Genomic DNA, 22,553 nt, shown 5'->3' with positions numbered 1-22,553 from the left:
CGTGGCGCTTGTGTCAGGTGGAACGTTGAACTTGGTGTTGAAGCACTTATTCTAAAAGCGTAGTGTACAGTTGGTTTTATCAGAGGTTTTTTGCTGAACACAGTTGCCTGCAGCTGCTGGAAACTGGGTTGCTGAGAGTGGAATTTGTGGACTGGAAAGCCAATGCAACCAGCTAACAAGGATAAAATGTTGTGTAGAACTGAGAATAACTACAGAATCAGATCATTCTTTGTGGGCTTGCCACTACAAGCAACATTTTTCATTGATTTATCGATGATATAAAAAACATTGGTTGGTGTAGCTTTATGGGATCCTTATCAGAATGTTTGTTTATTGAAAACTAGCATCAGCAGGTACATGGGTTTGTAATATATGATCTATGTAGAGAACATGACACAGCATATATGCAAATCTGTATTCACATCTGCTGAATAGAGATGTGCACAGAACACGAGTAACTACTGCAGCAACAAGCTGCCTCAGCTGTCAAAAACTGTTCACCTTCCAGGCAGAACCACTGACCAGAAAAAGACTGGTTCTTATTTATAGCTCTGAGCGCTAATGAACCCAATTAGACCAAATGCACCATCTGTAAACATAATTAGTGATATTATGGCTCCTACAATATGTGTGATATCTTTCCCGCTCCTCGGCTGCTCTTTTATCCTCTGTTTTGTTCCAGGTTGCTGGGGCGTATTCCAAAACCTGGTCCTACAGAGAGGATGCTCTGCTGGCTGTGTACAAGAGGCTTTCGGAGGTATCACCCACCACCGCCAAGGAAGAGCTGAGAAATATGATAAGAGCTGCAGTCTTCCTGGTTAAGAAGGCCCTCCTGGATAAAGTATCATCGGTGAGTCATTTGCTCAAAAGAAAATTTGCTTGGGGTGAGTGCTGTGAATGCTCAAGATTATCGAAGAGAAAGCAACCCTGTTAAGGAGTACTGGATATGTTTAGTTGGTCACTGTCAAAGTCTTCTACAAATCATTTTCTCTGGATTTGCTGTTACAAACAGAACTAATGTTCAAGTTGTCAAAACACAAGTACACAATCACACATGCAAACACTTAACAATGTTCCCCCTGTACCATATGCAACCCCAGTTCCCTCTCCCAGAGCTGGCTGCCTAAAACAAACAGTTTTGACAAGGATGGCCTTGTAACCTCTCTGGAAGGCGTCTATGGCTTGTATGGTAATGAAAAGGGTAGTACCACAGTAATTCTAGTGATTAATTTTCCTAGCCACACTGATACACAGAATGCTCCATTAAGATGTACTGGTTAATTTGCTGATCCACAAAAGTGCTTCAGTTTAGGTCATGTTAAATGTACTCTTCTCTGGCAAGTCAGTGGTCTAAGCTGCTATCATATAGTTACATGCTCGGTCTAAATTTAGCCCAGGGGTATGTTATGTGTCCTATACATCAAGTACAAAATTCCACAAATAAGGATAATGCACTGGTAGTTCAATTTACCTGTAAGAAACAGGTTAGTTGGCATCTTTGGTTTCCACTGTCTGTTTTACTGTATATGTCTGTTTAGCTTGTTAGCGAGTAGAAAAAAAAAGCAGTATAAAACTTGCTTCAACAAATTTCCATTCTGCACTACTGATTGCCACTCTCCATCCTCATACTCTAACCAACGCAAACTAAACATTGCCAAGTCTTACCTCTCTGCTAACTGACATCACCCTGGTGCTAGCTTTTTCTCAGAAAGTCTACTAAGTTTTGAGTTAAATGTCAATTGGCTCTCTCCCCAGGTTTTCCAGGCCTCCTTGAAGCTGCTGCGGCTAATGCTGAGCCAGCTGATCCCATGTCTGGGGTTGGGCCGGACTGAGGTCACCCACTGCTTGGAGCAGACCTGGCCCAACCTGCTTGCCAGGACTGGAGACTCAGTCAGCCGCGTCCGGGCCACAGTCACTGCCTTCATACAGGTATTGTAACACCCTAGACTGACATGATTATTTGGCACCAGTTGATTTCCATTAATCATGTGCTTCTTGTGAGCCTGCCTTCGGCCTCCTTAGCAAATTTGCTGTGACTGAAGGGAAAGCAAAACTGTTTATTGAAATGATTTTGCAATAATTTTTTTCCATCCGGCTTTACTCCCTCCACCATCCTCTCTTATGTAGAGCTCTGACAAAGCTCTTGTCTACTAATGTACACCAACACGACAGTTTATGTGGCATGTAAAAATAAAATATACTGAAGGAGCCACTGATGTCCTCGGTCAAAATCTCATTTGTTTATGGTTATTATGTCTCCAATTTGAAATGGTAGAGACATTAAATTTCTACCCACACCAGGGTGTAACTCTTTCTCTTTCATTCTGTAACAAATACGAAAGGGCTGAAGTAACCTCCCTATTCCATGATGAAGGCGTATGCAAGGGTGGAACAGTAACCAAGGCAGCATTACAGCAAAGCCAAACACATCTGAAATTAAATGAACACAGCTAGGCACTGACAAAACTAAAAATATGCCCACACTATACGCATGAATTCATAAAATAAAATACTTACAATATTAAAGGTTAGTTGAAGGAATGAGAAGATAGTACACCGACAGATCCTTTTCTGAAAATAGACATTCACCATTCACTACCACTATGGCGTGCTCAAAGACTCCATCCTGCACAGATGAACAGTACTAAACAGTATTGTTCTACTGCACTGATGCATTATCCATAGCCAGTCTAAGCAACACCAGCTTACTTCTGTTCCAGAATAAAAAAAAAAAGTAATATCATTTCTGCCCTTAAAGAACAACATTTCCCACAAGTCAAACACTGACATGGGTTAAATGTCACCAGCTTGACAGACTGAAGCAAGTCAAATGGCATAGACATTTTCAGACAGCAGATATTATTAGGATGATAAAAGTTTGATGTTTTGGACCAGAGGGTAAAATGTCATGCAAAAATTGGAAAATAAGTTTTCACAAAGTTGACCCATGTAAAGTTAAATTGGACTCTGGTCTCTGCAGCTGAATCAGTTCTCCTTTTCCATAAAATGAATCTAACAACAATACTATATTGAGAATTTCAGGAACTACATGTATGTCTACACCTATAAAAATGTCACTCCTTATAAAAAAGAAATCCTCATTTGTTCATGATGTAGACCTCTCACGTACTCTACAGACAGATGTTTGAGAAAGATACTTCAGATTGTTCTCAAAGAATGTCTTCAAAGAAGATAAAATCTTTCTGAAGCTCTGAATTCATCAGAGAAGAGAAAATGTCATGATTCGTGCTCCAGGTAAGCGTGGATCTGTTGTGGCTTGGAAAAGGCGTTAGATCACAGCTAAATGATGAAATGATGAATGAATGAATGCCATGTCCCTTGTAATTCTAAGCCTTTAGGTCAAGGCAAAGCAGTAAATTATTCCTTTGACAACAGGTTGGATTTCTGAAAAATAAAAAAGCCTTTCACTTGCTTGTAGTACACAGTGAAAAATTCTCCTCCCATGCCAGTACTATTCGGCATAGGCTGTGTCACATAATCAGTCTGAATTTATAGATTTCTATATAAGAAGTACAAGTGCAATGCATTATCTTTGACAAACTGTTTGAATTTCACTGAAGAAAGCCGTTGTGTATCTGGAAGAGCGTATCCTTTTTGTACCATCACACTTATCATCCAGAGTTGAATGGGCAACACTGTGTGTTAATGTTTAATTTACATCGAGGGCTAGAGATTTACCCTCACTGTGAGGCGGAACCCGGAGCAAGAAAAAATGTTCACCAAGCATTCGCTGTACAACTGACTGTTTGGAGCGCACGGTAATAACTGAAAGTGACTTAGATGACCATATCACCATTTTTGTCAATCAATTCCTCTTTTCTCTCATCTGGACAATGGTGGCTACACTGTCAGAGGACAGTCATCATAGAGATTTTAGCAAGCAAATCGACCTGAACAATAAAAATGTTGGAAACAAAAATAGGATTTTGAAAAGTAAGGGGGACATCCCTTTGGCTGAATTCCTGATTTAAGCAGTTAGATAAATAACCTTGGTGTTAATAGCTTGAGAAAACTTCAGTAAAGCAGTAATGTAATATTAAGAGATTGGCATTAGTATGACTAATATTGACAGAGGATATATACACATAAAAGTGAACTGAACTTATCAGCAACAGATGTGTTACCGTGTAGGACAAATTGATTATTGGGTCATGTATGCTTGCTGTAGTTCTTCTGAGCATGTAAACATAGATAACTGCTGCAGTTTCATGGAGGAAGGTTTGTTCCTTTTAAGTGAAATCACCCTGATGGACAATTTCCACAAAGGTATTTAGGAATACTTTTATTATAATGATCGAAAAATGCCTCATTTACAAGACCCGCTCCGAGCAAACAGGAAGATCAGCTCCAGTTAATCAATTATTAAATTTGTTGTTGATTAAATTTCTGTTCATCAGCTAATCAGTTAATTGACTTGTCTTTGTGGCTGAGGCTGAATTTCTCCTGTAAGCACCTTGATGTCAGTAAAGTAATAGCGTCATTGGTTTCACCTTCCAGGTGAAATGACAGACAAAAACCCACAAGTCTACATACAAAACAATGATCGGAAAGGTGCCTTGTTTACACGCTCCACAGTAAGCAAACAGAGGAAACAGCTCCAACATGAGGAACACCCAATCCAACCTTCCACCAAAGGCAAACTTTGAAAAAGATGAATTTTTGGAGCACGGCAACAGTTTTATCAGAAAACACTACTTAATATCTCTGACACTACGACAGGTTTGGAGAAAGTATTTACTTGATTCGAAACCGGGGACGTTGCTGTTTTCGTAGTATGCAGTATTTCTCGGATTTGGTGGGTTGGTGTATTCAGGTGTACACCGCTCATCCGAATGAGAGGCTTTGCAAGTGCTGGAAGGACAGTTACATGGAAATACAAAAGCAAACTTCTTTACATGCGTATTTGTACACTTTGTTTAAATTGTGTGTGTAATTAAACAGTGTGCAGTGTACTGATGGATGAGACCAGACAGTGTCACTGGGCTGGCAGGTTTACTGATGATGTAGAGTACGTAAGTAAGGTAAATGTCTAATTGTGAAAATGTGTAATGTGTTTGCTTAGTGGAACCTGTCACACTGTTCTCATGCAAAGGTGTGTGTGTGTGTGTGTGTGTGTGTGTGTGTGTGTGTGTGCGTGTGTGTGAGAGTAAAAGTTACTGTTGCTTCTGTTTCAATGTGTTCAACTTAAGTCACAGCTGTGCAGGCCGTTACCATGAGTCTTGGCCCTCTGAAATCATCACTCAGCCCTTCTGGATCTGCTCAGACCTCGATCAGAGCACTGACTGAATGCCTCTTTGTATTTCGAGGACAAATTACAGTATATGTTTTTGTGTGTGTGTGTGTGTGTGTGTGTGTGTGTGTGTGTGTGTGTGTGTGTGTGTGTGTGTGCGTGTGTGTGTGTGTGTTTGTGTGGTGTGTGTGTGGTGTGTATCCCGCCATACCACTCACCTGATGAGGCCAAAATACTAAGCAACTGAGAGAAGTTTCCCCAAGAGCTTTCTTGTGTCACACTGTGATTGTCACAACTTGTCTCTCTGCCAGATGCTTGTGTTGAATGACAAAACACTGCATCACACAGATATGGTTTTCGCTGTGCCTTTCAGCACAAGTATCATTTAAAGACACTGCATGATTTTAAGTGTTAATTTTAAAGTCAGTGTTTCTTTCTCATGTCCCCCTTTTAGGAAATTGCTGTTTTGAAGGATGTACGGGCCCTGCAGTTAATCCCTGGTGAGATAGTGAAACCCTTCAAATCCAACTTCCCCTCTCGTCTGGCTCAGAGTCGGGCCGAGCTGCTCGAGAAGCTACTTGCTGAACTGGGTACAGAGAACTCTGGCTTCACCCTGGACAATGTTATGATGGTAAAGGCCTTACAAAACTCAAATCCATATTCATTCTTTTTGCAGTGTTGTTGGCATCCTTATTTAATCTGAATTATTTTAAGTCTCTGATGTTGAAGTCAAGAGTGGCTGTGGTTACAATTATCTTTTTAAACCTGTTAGCTCAAGATTGCAAGTTAATTTTCAGTCTTTTGCCACAGAGACCAAATTTAGACAGTCTGGCTCCAGAAGTCTCTATGGAGGTCAAGAGCAGCTTTGGTTGCTATTATTTTTACCTTGACATAATTAGATAATTTTTCCATTATCTCGAGGGAAAAACTTCAGCCACAGTCGCTATCGGCTTTCGTTCTCTGAGACTTTTCGGGTGACTTGTCTAAATTTTGCTTTTGAGGCATTCTATCATATCAGAAATATGCACACTGAACATGTAAGGGGATTTTGTAGCTGTAAAATCTCCAAGATACATTGAACATGTACTAAATATTAGCAGCAGCAGCTATAAAAATGCAACTGTAGGTATGATGGTCAAAATATTAACAAAATTAACAGGTTTTCAAAGACTTCTCTACTAAAGCTGTTAACACTACTACTGTTTTTTGGCAGTGTCAACTCCCCAGACATCCTTTTTCCAATCTGGAAATAGCAACTCTGACATACCCTCTACAAAATGATAGCACATGTACTGCACAAGATACATGAAGTATAATGCCTGTATTATTCCAGTTTCAAAGTAAGCATACATCAAGCTGATTTTCCATGACATGTGGCTTAGTAATTATGGTGTGACTGACTGAAAGGAGAGCAGTCCCTCCCTGTGACCATTCAAGTCACCCAAACAGGCTGTCAGTAAGCTCTAGTCAGCTGAGTCAATGCTGTCACCATTGGCATCCAATTTATGTCCCTTGCCCTCCTCTGGTTCCCAGCAGTGACCTAATATTTACATGCAAACTATCCAATTGTTGACCATGCTGGCCAGGACGGCGAGCAGTCCTGTCCTCCCCTCTCTAGCCTCCAACCGGTTCTCCACCCATCCCCCTCCACTCTGCCCTCCTCTTGACTCTGCATGGCTTTTATCAGTGAGAGCAAATTGTTAGGTTTGTCCTTTAAGTTACTCCACCTTCTGAAGCCAAAGCCACACAGGTGGCACTGGGTGGCCTCTGCTTGCATGCTTGTGTGTGCTTGCTCAGCGCTTGTTTGCTTGGGAAACAGAGTCTAAATTGAGATGCGACAGGAGGGCTGTACTCCATTCCATAGCTTGCCTTCTCACCTGTCCTTGCTATTAAATTATACAGTTTGATTGGGGATGGGAACCTGTAAGAGACACCTGGTTTAATTCGAAACTCAGTTTCAACAGTAATAGGTTTTGAAATACACTCACTGAACACTTTTAGGAACACCTGTATACCTGGTTATTCATACATTTATCCAATCAGCCAATTGTGTGGCAACAGTGCAATGTATAAAATGCGGATATAGGTCAGGAGCTTCAGTTATTGTTCACATCAAACATCAGAATGGGGAATAATTGTTGGTGTCAGACGGGCTGGTTTGAGTATTTCTGAAACTTATCTCAGATTTTCATGCGCAACAGTCTCTAGAGTTTACTCAGAATGGTGTGAAAAACAAAAAAACATCCAGTGAGCGTCAGTTCTTTGGAAAGAAATGCCTTGTTGATGTGAGAAGTCAGGAGAATGTCCAGATTGGTTGGTGCTGACAAAAAAGCTACGGTAACTCACATAACCATTCTTCACAACTGTGGTGAGCGGAAAAGTATCTCAGAATTAACAGCATGTCGAACCTTGAGGCGGATGGACTACAACAGGAGAGCACTTTGGGTTCCTCCTGTCAGCCAGAGACACATATTTCTGAGGCTGCAGTGGACACAGGCTCACCAAAACTGGACAGTTGAAGACACAATCTGGTCTGATCAATCTCGATTTCTGCTGAGGCAGCAGATAGGACAGAAATTGGTATCATGCAGCATGAATTCATGGACTCAACCTGCCGAGTGTCAACAGTTCATGCTGGTGGCGGTGTAATGGTTCGTGGAATGTTTTCTTGGCACACTAAGCCCCTTAATACCAATCAATCATTGTTGGAATGCTACAGCCTTTCTTGAGTATTGTTGCTGACCATGTGCATCCCTCTCTGGATACAATTTATTATCTTCTAATGGCTACTTCCAGTATGAATGTGAGGCTGACAAATCTGCAGAAATGAATTGCTACATTTGTGACAACATGGAGCAAAATGTCAAAGGAATGTTTCCAACATCTTGAGGAATCCATGGCAGGAATATAAGTCAGCCTTTATCAGCCACTAGAGCGAGAAAAATCAAGGTGGTTGATAAAGGCTGGCTGAAAGTGGAGGGGGTTTTCAAAAAATCTCAACTCTTCGACCTTAAATTTCACATCACAACAATTCTCCCCTCCAAATCTGAAAGAAAATTTCAGCACATTTTGTATGTGCATACATTCAAAATGTCTGTTCAGATTTAACACCACAAATATATTTATTTACGAGCATGTTATATATTATCATGCCTTTGGTCTGGTGGAAAAACACAAGATGTTGCACAAAAACCACAGCTATTCTTAATTTAATACACTCAAGAAACATGGTAAATGACTAAAACTGTAAATTCACAGTTAAAACCACTACCAGTATCTGTTTTCATTTACTCTTTTAGCTCATGTGAGTAGCCCTTTTGACAGCTCTACAGTGTTAACCCAGCTATGGTTTGAACATTTTTCCTTTTTAATCCGCTGTTACCTGGGTGATCTGCTCTGAGGCAGGAGCCAGAGTGAAGAAAGGGGTGATTGAATTTCCTGCAATTAAAATGAGAAGTGCTCAACAAAGACAACAGAGAATAATAGAAAGCTGTCACCGTGACTGTTGAGCGAGGGATGGGTGGCCTTTGTACAAGTTTACCTCTGGATTTTAATGCTCTCCACCGGCGGGATTGCCATTGTGTTGCAACTCTCTTCACAGAGATTAAGTTGGATAAGATGTTCTGTTTACGTCATGATACGCACATCCCTTGAAGGGCTTTTCCATCGATGCTGCTGTTTTGCACTTGAAACTAGACTGAAGATATAACCAATGTTGCCTCATAAAACTCTGACTTGTTCACTTTTTGTTAAAAAGCATGCACTGAAAATTTTCTGTGGCCTTCCTTGTTTCCCCAGCATACTATAGCTAAGGCCAGGCAAGTTTAATTGTATGGCAGCTGTCTAAGGTTTTTTAGACTGCCTTACACAAGACTGTGAATTGCATAAGACCAACATCTAAAAACATAATAAAGATGAAAAAAATCTGATAAAGCAATAGAAAAACAAAAAACAAAAAAAAACAAAATTTCATTTCATTTATAGTGGTTTGACAAGTTGCGTGAAATAGTAAAAGTAGAAAAAAAAAAATCAAAGCCACAGGTACATTGCACAGTAGAGTTTTTTTATTTAGTTTTGAAAGTGACTGAGGTTGAGGCACATTTAAGATTATCAGGAAGTTGGGTCCACATGTATTGTTGAATTCGGAGCTTTTCTAAAAGATCTGATGGACATATTAGGTTTATATTCTTCAAGCATATCAGAAATGAATTTTTCCCAAGATTGTAAAGTTATTTATGAAAGAGCAGCAGCGCTTCTCTTCCATAACTAACTGGAGGCCAGCGTAAAAATTAAAGAATGGGGGTAATGCGCTCAGTCTTCATTGTTCCTGTTAGGAATCTGGCAGAAGTTGAATAATGAAGGCCCAAAAATTAAACCCTGGTGGACTCTATATGTCATGTAGTACATTTGCATACACACAAGAAACACAAAAAAATACCCGAAACGGACCTCAATTTCTAAGTGTGTTGAAGATTTTACAACTTTTCCAATGTGTGTCATTCAAAATTAAATCTTACTTGTAGTTCCAAATAAGTTTCATGTTAACAACAAAAAAACCTATTTTCTTTTTCCAATAAAGGTGAAATTGAGAAATTGCATATGTTTGAACAGTAATGTCAAGTCAATCAAAATTTTGGCTTAATGTTTACATGTTAATAGAAATCCTGTCTTCCTGTGTTAGTTCTGTACAGCGGCATTGGAGCACAGTGCATCAACGGTTCGAGAGCTGGCAGTGCGTATCATCTTATCCATGTACCAGCAGCACGGAAGTGCTGCTCTCAGCTACCTTCCACCCAACGATGCTGCTGTACGGAAGAACTTCCTCTACAAAACCCTCTTTGGTGGCTTTGCCAAGATTGACGGAAAGTTGGTAGAGACTCAGGCAAGAAGTGTTTCTTTTTTCCTCAACTGCAAATGGATCTTTCATTGATACCTGACATCTTCTTCACTTAAAGAGGAAGTATTAGAAAATAACTAAAATCCCTTATTTCTATATAAGAAAATGTAACATTTCTGACATTTATATGACCGTCTACATTCACTGTCTTCAAATTATTTGCATTAAACTGCTGGGCCAAGGGTGTGTTCACACAGTTCATTTTATTCAAATAGATTGGAGTCAGAGAGGAGCAGCTGGTAGGTGGACAGAGAAACTGTTAGCCATGGCAGATGGGAGTACTCTCTTACTGAAAAGAGTTCCGCTTTTAAGAGGAGAGTACATGACATCATGTCTTTTTAAGAGGAGGGGAGGCGGGGATTCATTTTGCACAGACAGCTAATTGTCTCCGCTTCGTCCTTTGCCAAAGGCAGCACAGGCAGTATGATCTGTCTTTTATTCCTAAGTTAAAACAAATTACCCATGCCAGATGCACAGATGTACTATATTTGTTTATGGCATAGATATGATATAGATATAGTGTTGCACTTCTTACAAAACCGTTGCGCCATCACCAACTGTACTGTTTGTGAATTTCCATCGAGAAACAAACATGACTTTTTTAATATTATCAGCACAAATTGTGGTACAGTGTAGCATTTGTTGTTGTGTACTAATGTAATCACAATGCAACCAGTAAAGAAGACAGCTTTTGTTCCAAAGCTGGCATTGTGCAGTATTGTTTTACCTTAAGATTTGTGACTCTTCCAGTGACCCAGCTTCATTTCTCATTGGCATTATTTGAGACCTAGACTTGCCATTACGTAATGGACATGCTGCTGAGTAGCACTCATCTGTGTAAGTTGTTGCCAACACAGCCACACCACATCACTGCAGCTCCAAGAGTCTGCAGAGCTTTAAGATGTGCAACTTTATAAGAAGAAAATAATGAAATGAAAGCTGGTTTGGTGAGTGGAAGAGACCTATTATGCTGAAATGGTAGTTTGAGAGTGAAAAAAAAGTTGAGAAAAAGAAGACATAACATTAAAGTGACTCTGACTAAGCAGCTGCTGGCATGTCTTTTTTCACCCAGACTTGGAAGAAAGGAAGTGGTCAGCAGGAGGGGCAAAAGGAGAAGGAGGAGATACACTCTCTTCAAGAGCAGCTGGCTGCCTTGAAAGAGATCACAGTAGGTTGAGCTGTCATCAGACTGCAATTACATCACCTCACGTAATGGCTACTAATTTGTATTTATGACTCCACACAGACTTGGTAGAATTTCTGCTCTATTTGATCGGAAACTCAGTTACATGTACAGACACTGGTGCATTATATCTTCTTCAGAGTCTTGGAAGTTCCACCATTTATCAAAACCAACTCTGTCTGAAGTCACTGTTTAAGTTTTTGTTTCTGTCTCTGTCTGCTTGTGAAGGAGAGAGGCAATGAGAGCACTAAAGGACAAATGGCCAAGAAGGAAGTTCCTAAAGCTGAGAAAGAGTCCCAAAAACCTGGAAAAGCAAGTATGTGCATGTTAAAACAGAAAAAATGAGACAAAAGTACTGTAATCTTTAGTACAGTAAAACATCCTCATATACTGTACACCATGTGGCCAGACACAAAGAGATATTGCTTCATTGCTTTTGAGACGTGCAAGCACTGGCGCTGATCATTTACCATTTCCAAAACACATCTGCTTTTGTTGTCAGTTGCCCTGCCACGGTACTCTGAAGAGTTTAACCACTTGATCTCCTAGTATGGTACTTGTCTTAGTACGTCTATAACAGAAACAAAAGCTCAAATTGAAGGCAGTTTAACAGTATTTAAGGCATGCAACTAAGGCAATCATTTCTACAATGAGTCCATAGAAAGGAAAGAAGGCACACCACAATCAGTAACCATGTAACAGCAAACAGCATCAAAATATATGTACAATTGGCTTATTACCATTGTGATTTTGATTTCATCTAACTACAATATTTTGATTTTTAGCTAGTTTAGTCTAAGATATGTGTAATTACCTCTGCTTGTATATCTTCAAAGATTGACATAGGGGAATGACGTATTACCCGGCTATCAAAGCATACCTACTGTATATAGAGCTCTATTCACAAAACAATGACCCCTTAAAGTCTGGCATGAGTATCAACCATATTTAAATCATTTCTAAGTTCTTTAAATTTCTTTTCGTTCAAGTCTGCTAAATCTCATTTGAAATGGTGGTCACCAACTTTGCAGTCTTGACATGTAAAAGATACTGTCTTTTTTATTTCCAGCTGTCACAAAAGTGCCCCAGGACAAGATAACAGACAGAGTAGATGTCCAAAAATCTATCAACTATCTGGACAAGTAAGTAACTTATAACCCAATGGAGACCTTAAAAAAATGACTGGAATTATATGAAGATGCAAAATAGCATATTAGCCTAGTCCGACTTTCAAAAATTCTGTTTCCAGTGGAGGTGTTAATTTAACTTTCGTTTAGTGTTTTATTTATTTATATGTCATTGTTGTTCCAGAGGTAAGGCCAATGCTTTAAGATAAGATATGATCTGATTTAATAGCATTTACACACTCTGTTTCAGCTTGTGTATATTCTGTGGTAAAAAGGATGAGACATTCACAGAAGATGGATTGGACCTTCACTACTGGAAACATTGTCCAATGCTGCGACGCTGCGATGAATGTAGACAGGTAGATTGTTACATTTCCAGAAGGTTTTTTACTTTTTTAATCCTCTTGATAAGAGGACACGTTTAACTGAGGCTGTTTAACTACCACCTCAGTAATACGGCATGGAGACTTTGTACAGCTCTACAGTGTGTTCACAGGTAGTCGAGATAGCCAGCCTCACAGAGCACCTACTGGGTGAATGTGAAAACAGGCCCAAGTTCAGCCAGTGCCCGCGCTGCTTAGAGGCCGTGGCCACTGAAGATCTGACTCGCCATGTCCAGGGTCCCGCCTGCAAACGTGAGTTCTGTCTCTTTTTCATGCCACATTTCCGAAAATGTTTTAAGCAATGAAAAATGTTTTAAAAGGGTGTCATCAGAGACGGGTATGACGTGCATCAAAGGTCCCAAGCCAGAATTGTGGATATTGCACTTACAAAGTATGCGTCTTAATCACGAGGCCAAGAGGACACCCAACATGTGTGATTTCCTACGGGGCAGAAAAATTAGGGGAAAAACGGTGCCACTTAATTGTTCTGTATATGTCAGCGACAAATGAAATGATAATGTAATTTCCAGTAGCCAAAATGGATGGATTTCACAAATGTTCCATTACTGTTGCATCTGCTAGGGCAAAAGGGCAGCAGTCTCTCGCACAATTTATTTACTAAGTATGTTTGTTACATATATTTTAAGTACAATATTTGAAGACAGCGTCAATCAGTCCAAACAACTTAATGTCATCCTTTGTGCCATACGCTTTTCTAACCAGTCAAAGCCAGTTCAAATTATAACCATGCAAATGATTACCGCAGAAAACACAAGGCCCTTCCTGACATACACTGTATCTATGTAAATTTACAGCTAATTTATCATACATGTGTTTACCTTAAAAGTTGCTCTCACAATTTGCCAACGTAGGACTTAGAAACATTTCTGTAATTCATTGTACAAGGTTTAAGTCTGAGTGCATGGCTATCACATTAACAGATACAGCGCACACAGTGTTACTGTGATAAATTCTTTGTTGCTACCTCTCTGTACCCCATCTTATTAGATTTGAAATGAAACCAGGACTAAGAAACTTAAGTGCTGACTTAGTTGTAATCTGATGGTGTTTGTATCATCTGTCATCATCCTATACATAGTTCCCCAGTTTTAAGGGACAGAAATTAATACGATAAGATAGCATGAACTAACATAGTCATCATATTGAATATTTGATTGTAGATACTTCACATTAAATTACTTGGTGAAGCAGCCTGGGGACGCTCTGTCAAGCTTGTACTGCAGCTAGCTGCATGTACTGATGTCAGGTGACTGACTTGGCAATTCAAAAGGATTCCACTGTTTGGCCTAATAAATCTTTTGGTTACTTTGGCTGTATATAAGGGTTAATATCATTGCCCTAGAATTGGTGGATTACGTAAAGGCCACAAGTCACACACTTGGTGGAAGCTTTGTGAAGTGACTACTTGTGGAACTAGTTGACGAGCTAACCAGTAACCTGATAGTATTAGACTGCAACAACAGCCAGTCAAGCTAACTTGGTTGTTAGCTGAAAGTTAGCTCAGTTGTTAAAAGGACAACAAGTTTACAGTGTTTATTCAAAAGAGGTATTTAAAGCATCGACTGCTCAGGACTGACTACAAACCATGCCTCTCTTGTGGAGCACTTTATACTCAGAGCATAGTTGTATAAATGGCACAGCACAGATAATGTAATAGCTTTCTCCATTTCTGACCCTCTGGCTCCCCAATCCCTAAAAGGTCATCTCTGTTTTCTGTTCATCAACTACATGTCCAAGTTCATCAAAAATGGATTATACATTGGGTGCCCCAGTAGCCTATTGGTTACGGCACATACCACAGAACCGCAATTTGTCCACGGTTCGACTCCTGGCTAGGGGACCCTTGTTGCATGTCATACTCCCATCTCTCTCTCTCGCTCTCTCCCCCCACATTTCCTGTCTGTATCTCTACTACTGTTGTCAAATATATCTGGTGCGACTGGGCTCTTACTCCGCAAAGTTTGCCCTATTCCCAGTCCTAAACCCCCCCACTCTTGTTAGCACCAGCCCAACAATATCTCTGTGTCTTGGTTCTAGCTGTGTACTGTCCTTGAAATGATTTTTTTGATGAATATAATAATCTCATTTACATCCAACAGTTTGTTTGTCAGAACAATTTGGAATTTTCTTCGATTTACCTCTACACCAAAGATCTCCTTCCTTCTTTCACAAAAAAACTTAATTTCCTCATTTGGAATAACCACTGCATATACATATATATGTACAAACACACACACAGTATATAGACAGTCAGTCAGTTATTTACCTTAATTTATTGAATAGTCATAACCTGAAAGGTAAAACACTTTTTTGGCCACAGTGAAAACTCTTATAAAACATGAAAAACATGACCTGAAAATGTGCTCTACATTCATTAAGTAAACCAAGTACTACCATGCCCTGTTACCAGTATTTACTATCTGAAAGGTGAGGTCAGCTTTTCTCATAGCATCTACTGTTTGTTTTTTCCAGTTGGATACCCATTTACTGTTATTCTATCAACTAACCTGAAGGAGAAGCCCAGTTCACCAATGCTACACATTTTGAGAACTAACTGCTTTCAATATTCTTACGCTAAAAAGTTAGATAATGCAAGAGTTACACTACGTCTACATCACCAGCCATATGTTTTCATAAATAATTGACACCAGTGAGCCTTGTGCATTACCATAAACTTCAAGTCTCTCTTACCTCTGTTGGTTTTAAGTGAGTAAACAGAAATTTGAATCGTGAGTTAGGATAGATTGTTTACCGTAATGTTCCCATTTTTTCAAGGTATATTGTATTTAAAACTGTTTTCATTCAGTGGTGTAATTTCATCATTTAACCTGGAATGTTTAAGGGACCTTTTCTGTAATTGTATAACAGGCAGCTTAAAGGTGTCATGTTTCTGTTTCAGCCCCCATCTCCGGCAAAGGCTCCAGCCACTGTCCTTTGTGTCACCATAACTTCATGCCGGGAGAGGAGGTGAGATTCTATACACGCAGGTTACACAGGAGGCATCCAACTATACCAGTTTTGTCGCCCTCATCTCCGTGACTGTGTTTTCATGTGAAACAATGGCTGGATTTAGGAAAGTTCTAAATTGATATATAACATGAGCAATATGCCACGAAAACATGCTAAACCAGAAATGTGATTTTTTTTCAGCAGAATTTTCTTTGATTTTTGTGAAACCGCTTTCTGCATTGTGGTAGTGGTATGCTATTTTATGCTGGTTGTTTCTTGTGTACAAAGCTGCTTCTTATATAATAAAATAGTCAAATTTATGAGAAAGATAAAAATAAGCTGGATGTGGTGTACATCTAGGTGCAATAAAGGTTTTCATTGAATCTATGCCTGAACTTCACTTCGTGCTTTTCTAGTTTCCCTCTTTTATATCAACACAGAAACTAGAAAGCATCTAATATCAGGCTTGAGGGGCAAACAGGTGTTGAGGTAAAACACCACCATTGTTGGCCTTCAAACGCTTCAAAGGAGGAGAAGCCTTTGTTCTTAATGAGCTCTTTCATTTGTCTGAAGATGAAGTAAATGCCATCACATTCTTCACATTCCTACTACTTTAAAGAGAAATAAAGACAAAAATGTTCTGTTTCTTGATAAAAGTTAGCCATACTTTCCCTAAATTTTTGTTTTTAGAAAATGGTGGTTCAGTATAATGCAGTTCTTTTGACAGTAATTATAAACACTGGACAAAAATGAACCATTCTCATGTTGTTATAGGTTCAGTTTCCCTTTAATTCCAGCAGTAGTGGCAGTTTTCCTCAGGTCTGTAACAGGAAACGTTTGCAGTTAAAGAATTGGTGCAACTGGTTATCTTAGTAATCAACAGATAGAATGTATGGATGAGGAAATGTCATCTAAATTGGTAACTCCAAAATATATAATCTCAATGTTTTATATTACATAATATATCCACAGGGGAAATAATTCATTCTTATTTTGCATAAGTAAACAGTGCTCATATTTCAGCGCCCTTGAGGCTGCTCATCCATCAGTAATTTTTAGTGTTTGTCCACTTTTTGTGTGATAGTGAAGTTTGAAAATGGATGTGGAGTTTGCAAGATTCTCTGCCCACTAAAAGATGTAACAACAGTGTCGCCTTTCGTTTGTCTTCAGTTTCGTCTCTGTTCTGTCATTGTGGAGTCTAATGAATCATACAGCTTGTCTTTCACGGAGCCCCTCTTCCTACTATAATCAGTCTGACCTGTCTCTCCCAGTTCGCAGCAGCACCAGAAAGGAAACTTTTGGATAAAACTTTACTAGAAGAATCCAAATCGGTAGTTAAAACACTACCCTCCCTCCCGACTCTGGGAGGTATTGACAAAAAATTACAACACTTGACCCTGTAATTGGAATGAGTTTGCCAATTTGTATTGTTGCCTGGTAGGTTGATAGAGGTAATTTACTACTTAATGGCTCTTGAACATACTGTGTGTTGCATCTGTTTTTGACGATGCAAAAGTGTGCTAGCACAATTTGACAATGTCGCTCCTAATTTCTGATTGGCCAAATCATAAGGAAAGTGTCAACTACCTGATAGACAAAAGGTAGTAATCATAATCAATAAATCCTTTTTTCATATAAACAAATGTCTGTTTTGCCTCTCTTGGCCTCTCTTGACACTTACAGCAGTAAAAGCACAGGTGTAACTAGAATGCACAATACTGGAACTGGCACATCTCACTGGAAGTGAGAGTGCAGCGTTAATGAATGATGCTTATTTCAGCTGTGTTGTTCCTGATATGACATAACGTTTGTTCTGAAAATCCTGGTATCCTATCCTGTTACTGTGCTTATCATAAATATGAGTCTTGAGAGACAACATTGCTACTCAAAGAAACAATCATTAATGATTAAGCATAACAATTTGACAACACTGCTTTACAGTTTTTACTGCTTTGCCGGTCAGCTATTTTCAATCCTTGCAAACCACTTATGTGTATATGTACATATGAGAGTTAAAGAGATTATGTCAAAATGTATATTATTACTTGTAACTCATCTGTGTTCTCATTCAGAATCTGATTCACAGCATGCAGTCTGTCACCTCACACATCCTTAAAATTTAGTGAAGAAGAAACCCACAGAAAGTCACACTCTCGCTGCCAGAGCTCTGAGCATGGACCCAATGAAAGACTGCAGTGTTAGTGGGAGGGAGGGCGGCCATTCAGGCCTTGACTGGGCATACAGTCACCCGTGGTTGTCCCAGTCGAGAGGCTAACAGGGAGAGGAATGAACTCACTGAGCTACTTTGTCCCTGTTCCAGGCTTGGAAGGCTCACCTTATGGGCAGGGAGGGCTGTAAACAAAACTCACGCAGGACTGCGGTGTCCCAGAGAACCCAGCCAGCACAAGGTAAAGCATTCATACACCCTCTGCTTACACCTTCCTCCCCAACGCTTAGTCTGGGAGCTATAGAAAGCGCCTATGCTCGATGGTAAAAGTTTATGTTGCAGCTTTTCCACTATGGTTTCCTGCATCAGAGCGCGGAAGGAGGCATGTGATAATAGTGGCAGATTTAATTTGGAGGCAAATGTAGCGGGAGTTTGTGTATCCAGTTTTAGTTATATATCAGGATCATGTTAATGGTTGTAAGTAGATTGTTAATAACTGAACCATGCTTCAGTCAGACTGCTATTACCCTACTATCACAAGAACCCTGCTTTTTGTAAGTAGGGTTCATTTTATGAAGCCAGATGCCCGCCATTTTGTTGATGGACATCTGACATTACTGTAATAACCATCTTGATGCCAGAGTGACCGTTAATCTTGTTCAACACAATCACAATAGAAGACCATTTATGAAGATAATCCTAAGGTTTTCATTATATGATACCGTTTACTGTTTTAGAAACAGCTATTCAGTATAATCATGTTCTATAATTGCCTCTCTAATAGCACTTTTTATTGTTACTGGCAGAGTCTGCCTTTAAAATCACAGAAAACAATGTGTGCACGTACTGAACCTGATGGGGAAGACAAAAAAACCATTGCATGTGCACATTTTTAGTAATGTGGAAGGCAACATTCAGTTATAATATCAGTATTACTGACAGATGACATTGTTTACTGTTTTTAGTCTTTGGTTTGTTCGTCTGCACTGTAAACAGATACACCATTTGTTTTTCTTCTGTACAAATGTAATTTGGAACCAAAGTCTTGAAGTTGTATTATTGGAACACTACAGGTGTCGCCAAATCAACCAGGACGGAAATCTTAAGCATGGGAGGGTGGTTAAACAGAAACGATCCGACTTTTCACCCCCAGGCTGTCGATGAGGCCCCATAATGACCCCACTGATTTACAAATGCTGAAAACTTTTAAAATAATCCAATCCCATCATCAAGTGAGAGCTTTGCCTTTATGCTTTGCAACAGCATACAACTTAACACTGTCAAGCATTGGCACTCAAATACAAGTTGTAGAGGTCCACTTGCAACGTCTAAAACAGGCAAAAACATAAAGAGTCTTGTTGTCCAGTTGATTTTACAATTATTCTCCTGGAAGCTTTATTTCTTACCTTCTTAGGTTCTTACCTTTGTACTCTGAAAGTTTGTTTCAAAATGGGCAGGTTTGATGTAATGCAATTTTGCCACTCTTCACAATGGCCAGTTGTTTGTTTGAAAATTATGCGCACTGGTCTTCTGCCTCTCTCAGACAGAATGAACGAGTATTTCTCTTTCTATTTATTCTTAAGTGCACGTTTTGAACATGCCATCATTTTTTCAACCTCCTACCACAGCTCCTCCCTCTGAAAACAAGCTTGTTAAATGTGGCTACTAGCCTGAAAGATGACAAGTGAGCTGACTTGAGAACAAGGACGGGTCAGGTGGCATTGCAGTTCTGTCGAGGGTCGAGATAAAACTGTATTTCTGTCCAGATTCCGAGCAGAATGTGCCTGTTGAGTGTGTGGGCTCTAAAGGGACAATGGCTCACCAGTGAATGCGTTTACTATTCAGGATTTCCCCCAGGAAATAGTTTAGTACAGGTGGCATTTTTCTAATTCTTGTGAAAGTGGCATAGACTCAGTGACGTCACAGTATGTAATCAGAGGTCATCTCTCCTAGTATGCTACCACATCACCACGAGCTTCTGACGTCCCAAAACCTTCCCGTTTATACTCACATCCCAGGTAATGCAGGCTGCTTTGTTTAGTGGTAAACAGTATGTGAGAGCACAGGGGTCTGCTCAGTGTTAAAGGTCTTACAAATGCTTACTGGAAGGATGTCATTTTGTGTGTGTCCAGGCAGGGCTATCGGTGGAGCTAAGCTGAAGCAGGCCTGGTCGGTTGGGGCCAGAAATAGGCCTCTTGGCAGAGGCAGCCGGATCCCAGCCCTGGCACCCCTGGCCAGAGGACATACGCCTGGGAAGCGTTGAAGCTGGTTCAAAGCACCTTGGGGACGTCCCTGCAACCAGCATCCCAGCAACAAACATCCCTCTAGTAACCCTAACCCAATTCCACATTTCCTCCTCCCATGTTCCATCATATAAGCACTTTTAGAAAAGACGCATGATAGGTTTCAGATGTTTTCACTCACATATGCAATAGGATTTTAAAGGCCAATACCCATTTTTTTTTGAAGCTACCACTATGCTGCATCTTTTTAACATTACCAAAAAGGGAATACACCTGTCTTATTAGCTTATGTGCAAACGGTATTATAACTTGGTATTGTATTCACTTATTTAGACACTGTAGATTTACCACAATCTAATTAAATTGTAGTCCTGGTACGGTCAGTGACAGAAAATCCACAGAAAAGAGACGGCTGGACTCACCGCTGCCAGAACTCTTGCCTCATTTGTCTATATGTCAAGCCACTGGTGTCACGCACCTGCTGGGCTACTAAACATAAGCATTGTGTGCTCTGTTTACTGATATCTCCTTACAGAATGTCAGTGTTTTGAGGCTCTTACTTCTCATATCACTCACTGCAGTAAGGAAATGTAGAGCTTAAAGGGGCTGTCCATTAATTTAGTACTGGGTGACTCACTGGAGACAAATTAAAAAAAAAAAGAAGAGTGGTCAAAATTAAAGAGGCAGTCACAGAGATATCCTGACTCCATTCGATGGGTTAATGTCCAAAAACTCTGGATCCTACATTTCACATAATGCAACAAGTAGCATCCTCTTATTAGACCCTGTCTGTCTGGTAGATATGCACGTCTTACGAACTCCACACCCTCATTTTGCAATGCAGCCTCCCTGTTATAAATGCGTTGTCTCAGAGCCCAGGCTGAGATAACCTCGATGACATCACCATGGTATCATCAGAGTTCTTTTCTCAGACTTGAGACTTGACAAGACCTTATGTTTTCACAGGCTAGTAAAGTAACCTTTTTTGTGTAAGATTTTTGAAGTTTCCCGTTTATAGCTTTACAAGCCGTTTAATTGTGCTTTTAACGTGAACATTTTATGGCAAAATGGTAAAAACAGGTGCTTTTTCATCAAAAGTGGTCTCTCAGCACGCTGGTCCATGCAGCATATAGACCCCCCCAAATTCTCCAGTAAAATCCAGGATGTAAATAAAACTAAAATATATTCATGATCACTATGTAGAATCTCTGTCAAAATGAATTTGGTTGAGAGCTTCCCATAGACAACCAGTGCATTATCAGTCAGTTCCTCAATAAATATATAATCAATCACTGAGGTTTAGTTACAAGCACAAGACCAGGACACTGACTGATACCTAGAAACACTACTCTCCTGGTAGAAGCCGTAATGAGAGGAGAGGAGGAAGGAGGTTGAGGTTTAGTTACGCGCAGAAGACTTTCCTCCCTCTGCGACATTCCAGCAGACGATACTTCATTCCTAAAGCCATCAGCGACCTGAGTGTAGCTTTACTGTCAGCGTCACACTTTGCCACCTGTTTACAGTTTTCTTTTCATTTCTCGTCTTAAATGAATTAAAGTAGCACTTTGCCAAAGGGGTGAGTCTTCCCTGCTGAATTTGTAGTACAGTATAGACTTAATTTATTCTTCCTTTTAATGCCTACTGACAATCTTGAGTAGATGGCATAGTTTTATATGCTGTACTAGTCTACTGAGAGAGACAAAGGAGACGTTTTAACTTAACAGAATTATTAGAAGACCAAAAAAAGAACAGGATGGAGATGAATGTACTCCCTATAGCAGAATTTGTGTAGTACCTAGTTTTTCCTGACGTCTACTTGATTTTTGATGGATATGACAATGGCTGACCCCAGCAGTTTCAAGCGCTTCAGAGGCTTTAAACTGATGTTAACCACAATCTCAAGCTTAAGAACGAAGACAGTTGTTTGCAACAGTTATGTTTTCTTATCTCTAACTTTACTGTTGTACGACACAGTATTATGACGACCCTGATTGTTACATATCTGTGATTCATCTACAGCCAAGAAAGAAGGTCCATCTGCGCATCTCTTAATTTACAGAGACATCCCTGGAACAGTTTGAGTTGCTCTCGGATTTTTTAATATACAATTTGTAATATTAGTATGGCAAACTTTTTATTAATGTGTGTCAAAGCACCGACCATTGTAATAGTAGACAAAAAAACTAAAAAATTTCAATATAGTTGATACATAAGAGTATATTTGGTTCCTAACTTCCCAGTCCAGCACGTTGGTTTTAATATGCTTCTGTTTTGAGGTCTATTGCGACAGTGGACATTTTATTGATGTTTTTGTGTATAGTAGTCTGTATTT

At 39.8% G+C, this 22,553-nt stretch overlaps 1 protein-coding gene across 1 annotated transcript; it reads left to right on the top strand.

The window, feature by feature from the left end:
• The first annotated feature begins 561 nt into the window (after positions 1 to 561).
• cep104 (centrosomal protein 104) lies at positions 562 to 22,376 on the top strand. Its single transcript, XM_040154005.1, has 13 exons — positions 562 to 591; positions 683 to 850; positions 1,756 to 1,929; positions 5,706 to 5,882; positions 9,933 to 10,133; positions 11,221 to 11,316; positions 11,560 to 11,647; positions 12,401 to 12,473; positions 12,709 to 12,817; positions 12,955 to 13,093; positions 15,762 to 15,829; positions 18,132 to 18,219; positions 20,111 to 22,376. The coding sequence occupies exons 1-13, from the start codon at positions 562 to 564 to the stop codon at positions 20,239 to 20,241; spliced, it is 1,542 nt and encodes a 513-aa protein (XP_040009939.1). The 3' UTR covers positions 20,242 to 22,376.
• The last annotated feature ends 177 nt before the right edge of the window (positions 22,377 to 22,553 follow it).

Source organism: Xiphias gladius, chromosome 18 (genome assembly GCF_016859285.1).
Source record: "Xiphias gladius isolate SHS-SW01 ecotype Sanya breed wild chromosome 18, ASM1685928v1, whole genome shotgun sequence".
Taxonomy (NCBI): domain Eukaryota; kingdom Metazoa; phylum Chordata; class Actinopteri; order Istiophoriformes; family Xiphiidae; genus Xiphias; species Xiphias gladius.
Note: the sequence above shows the minus strand (reverse complement) of the source record. Positions and strands in the feature narration are given on the sequence as shown.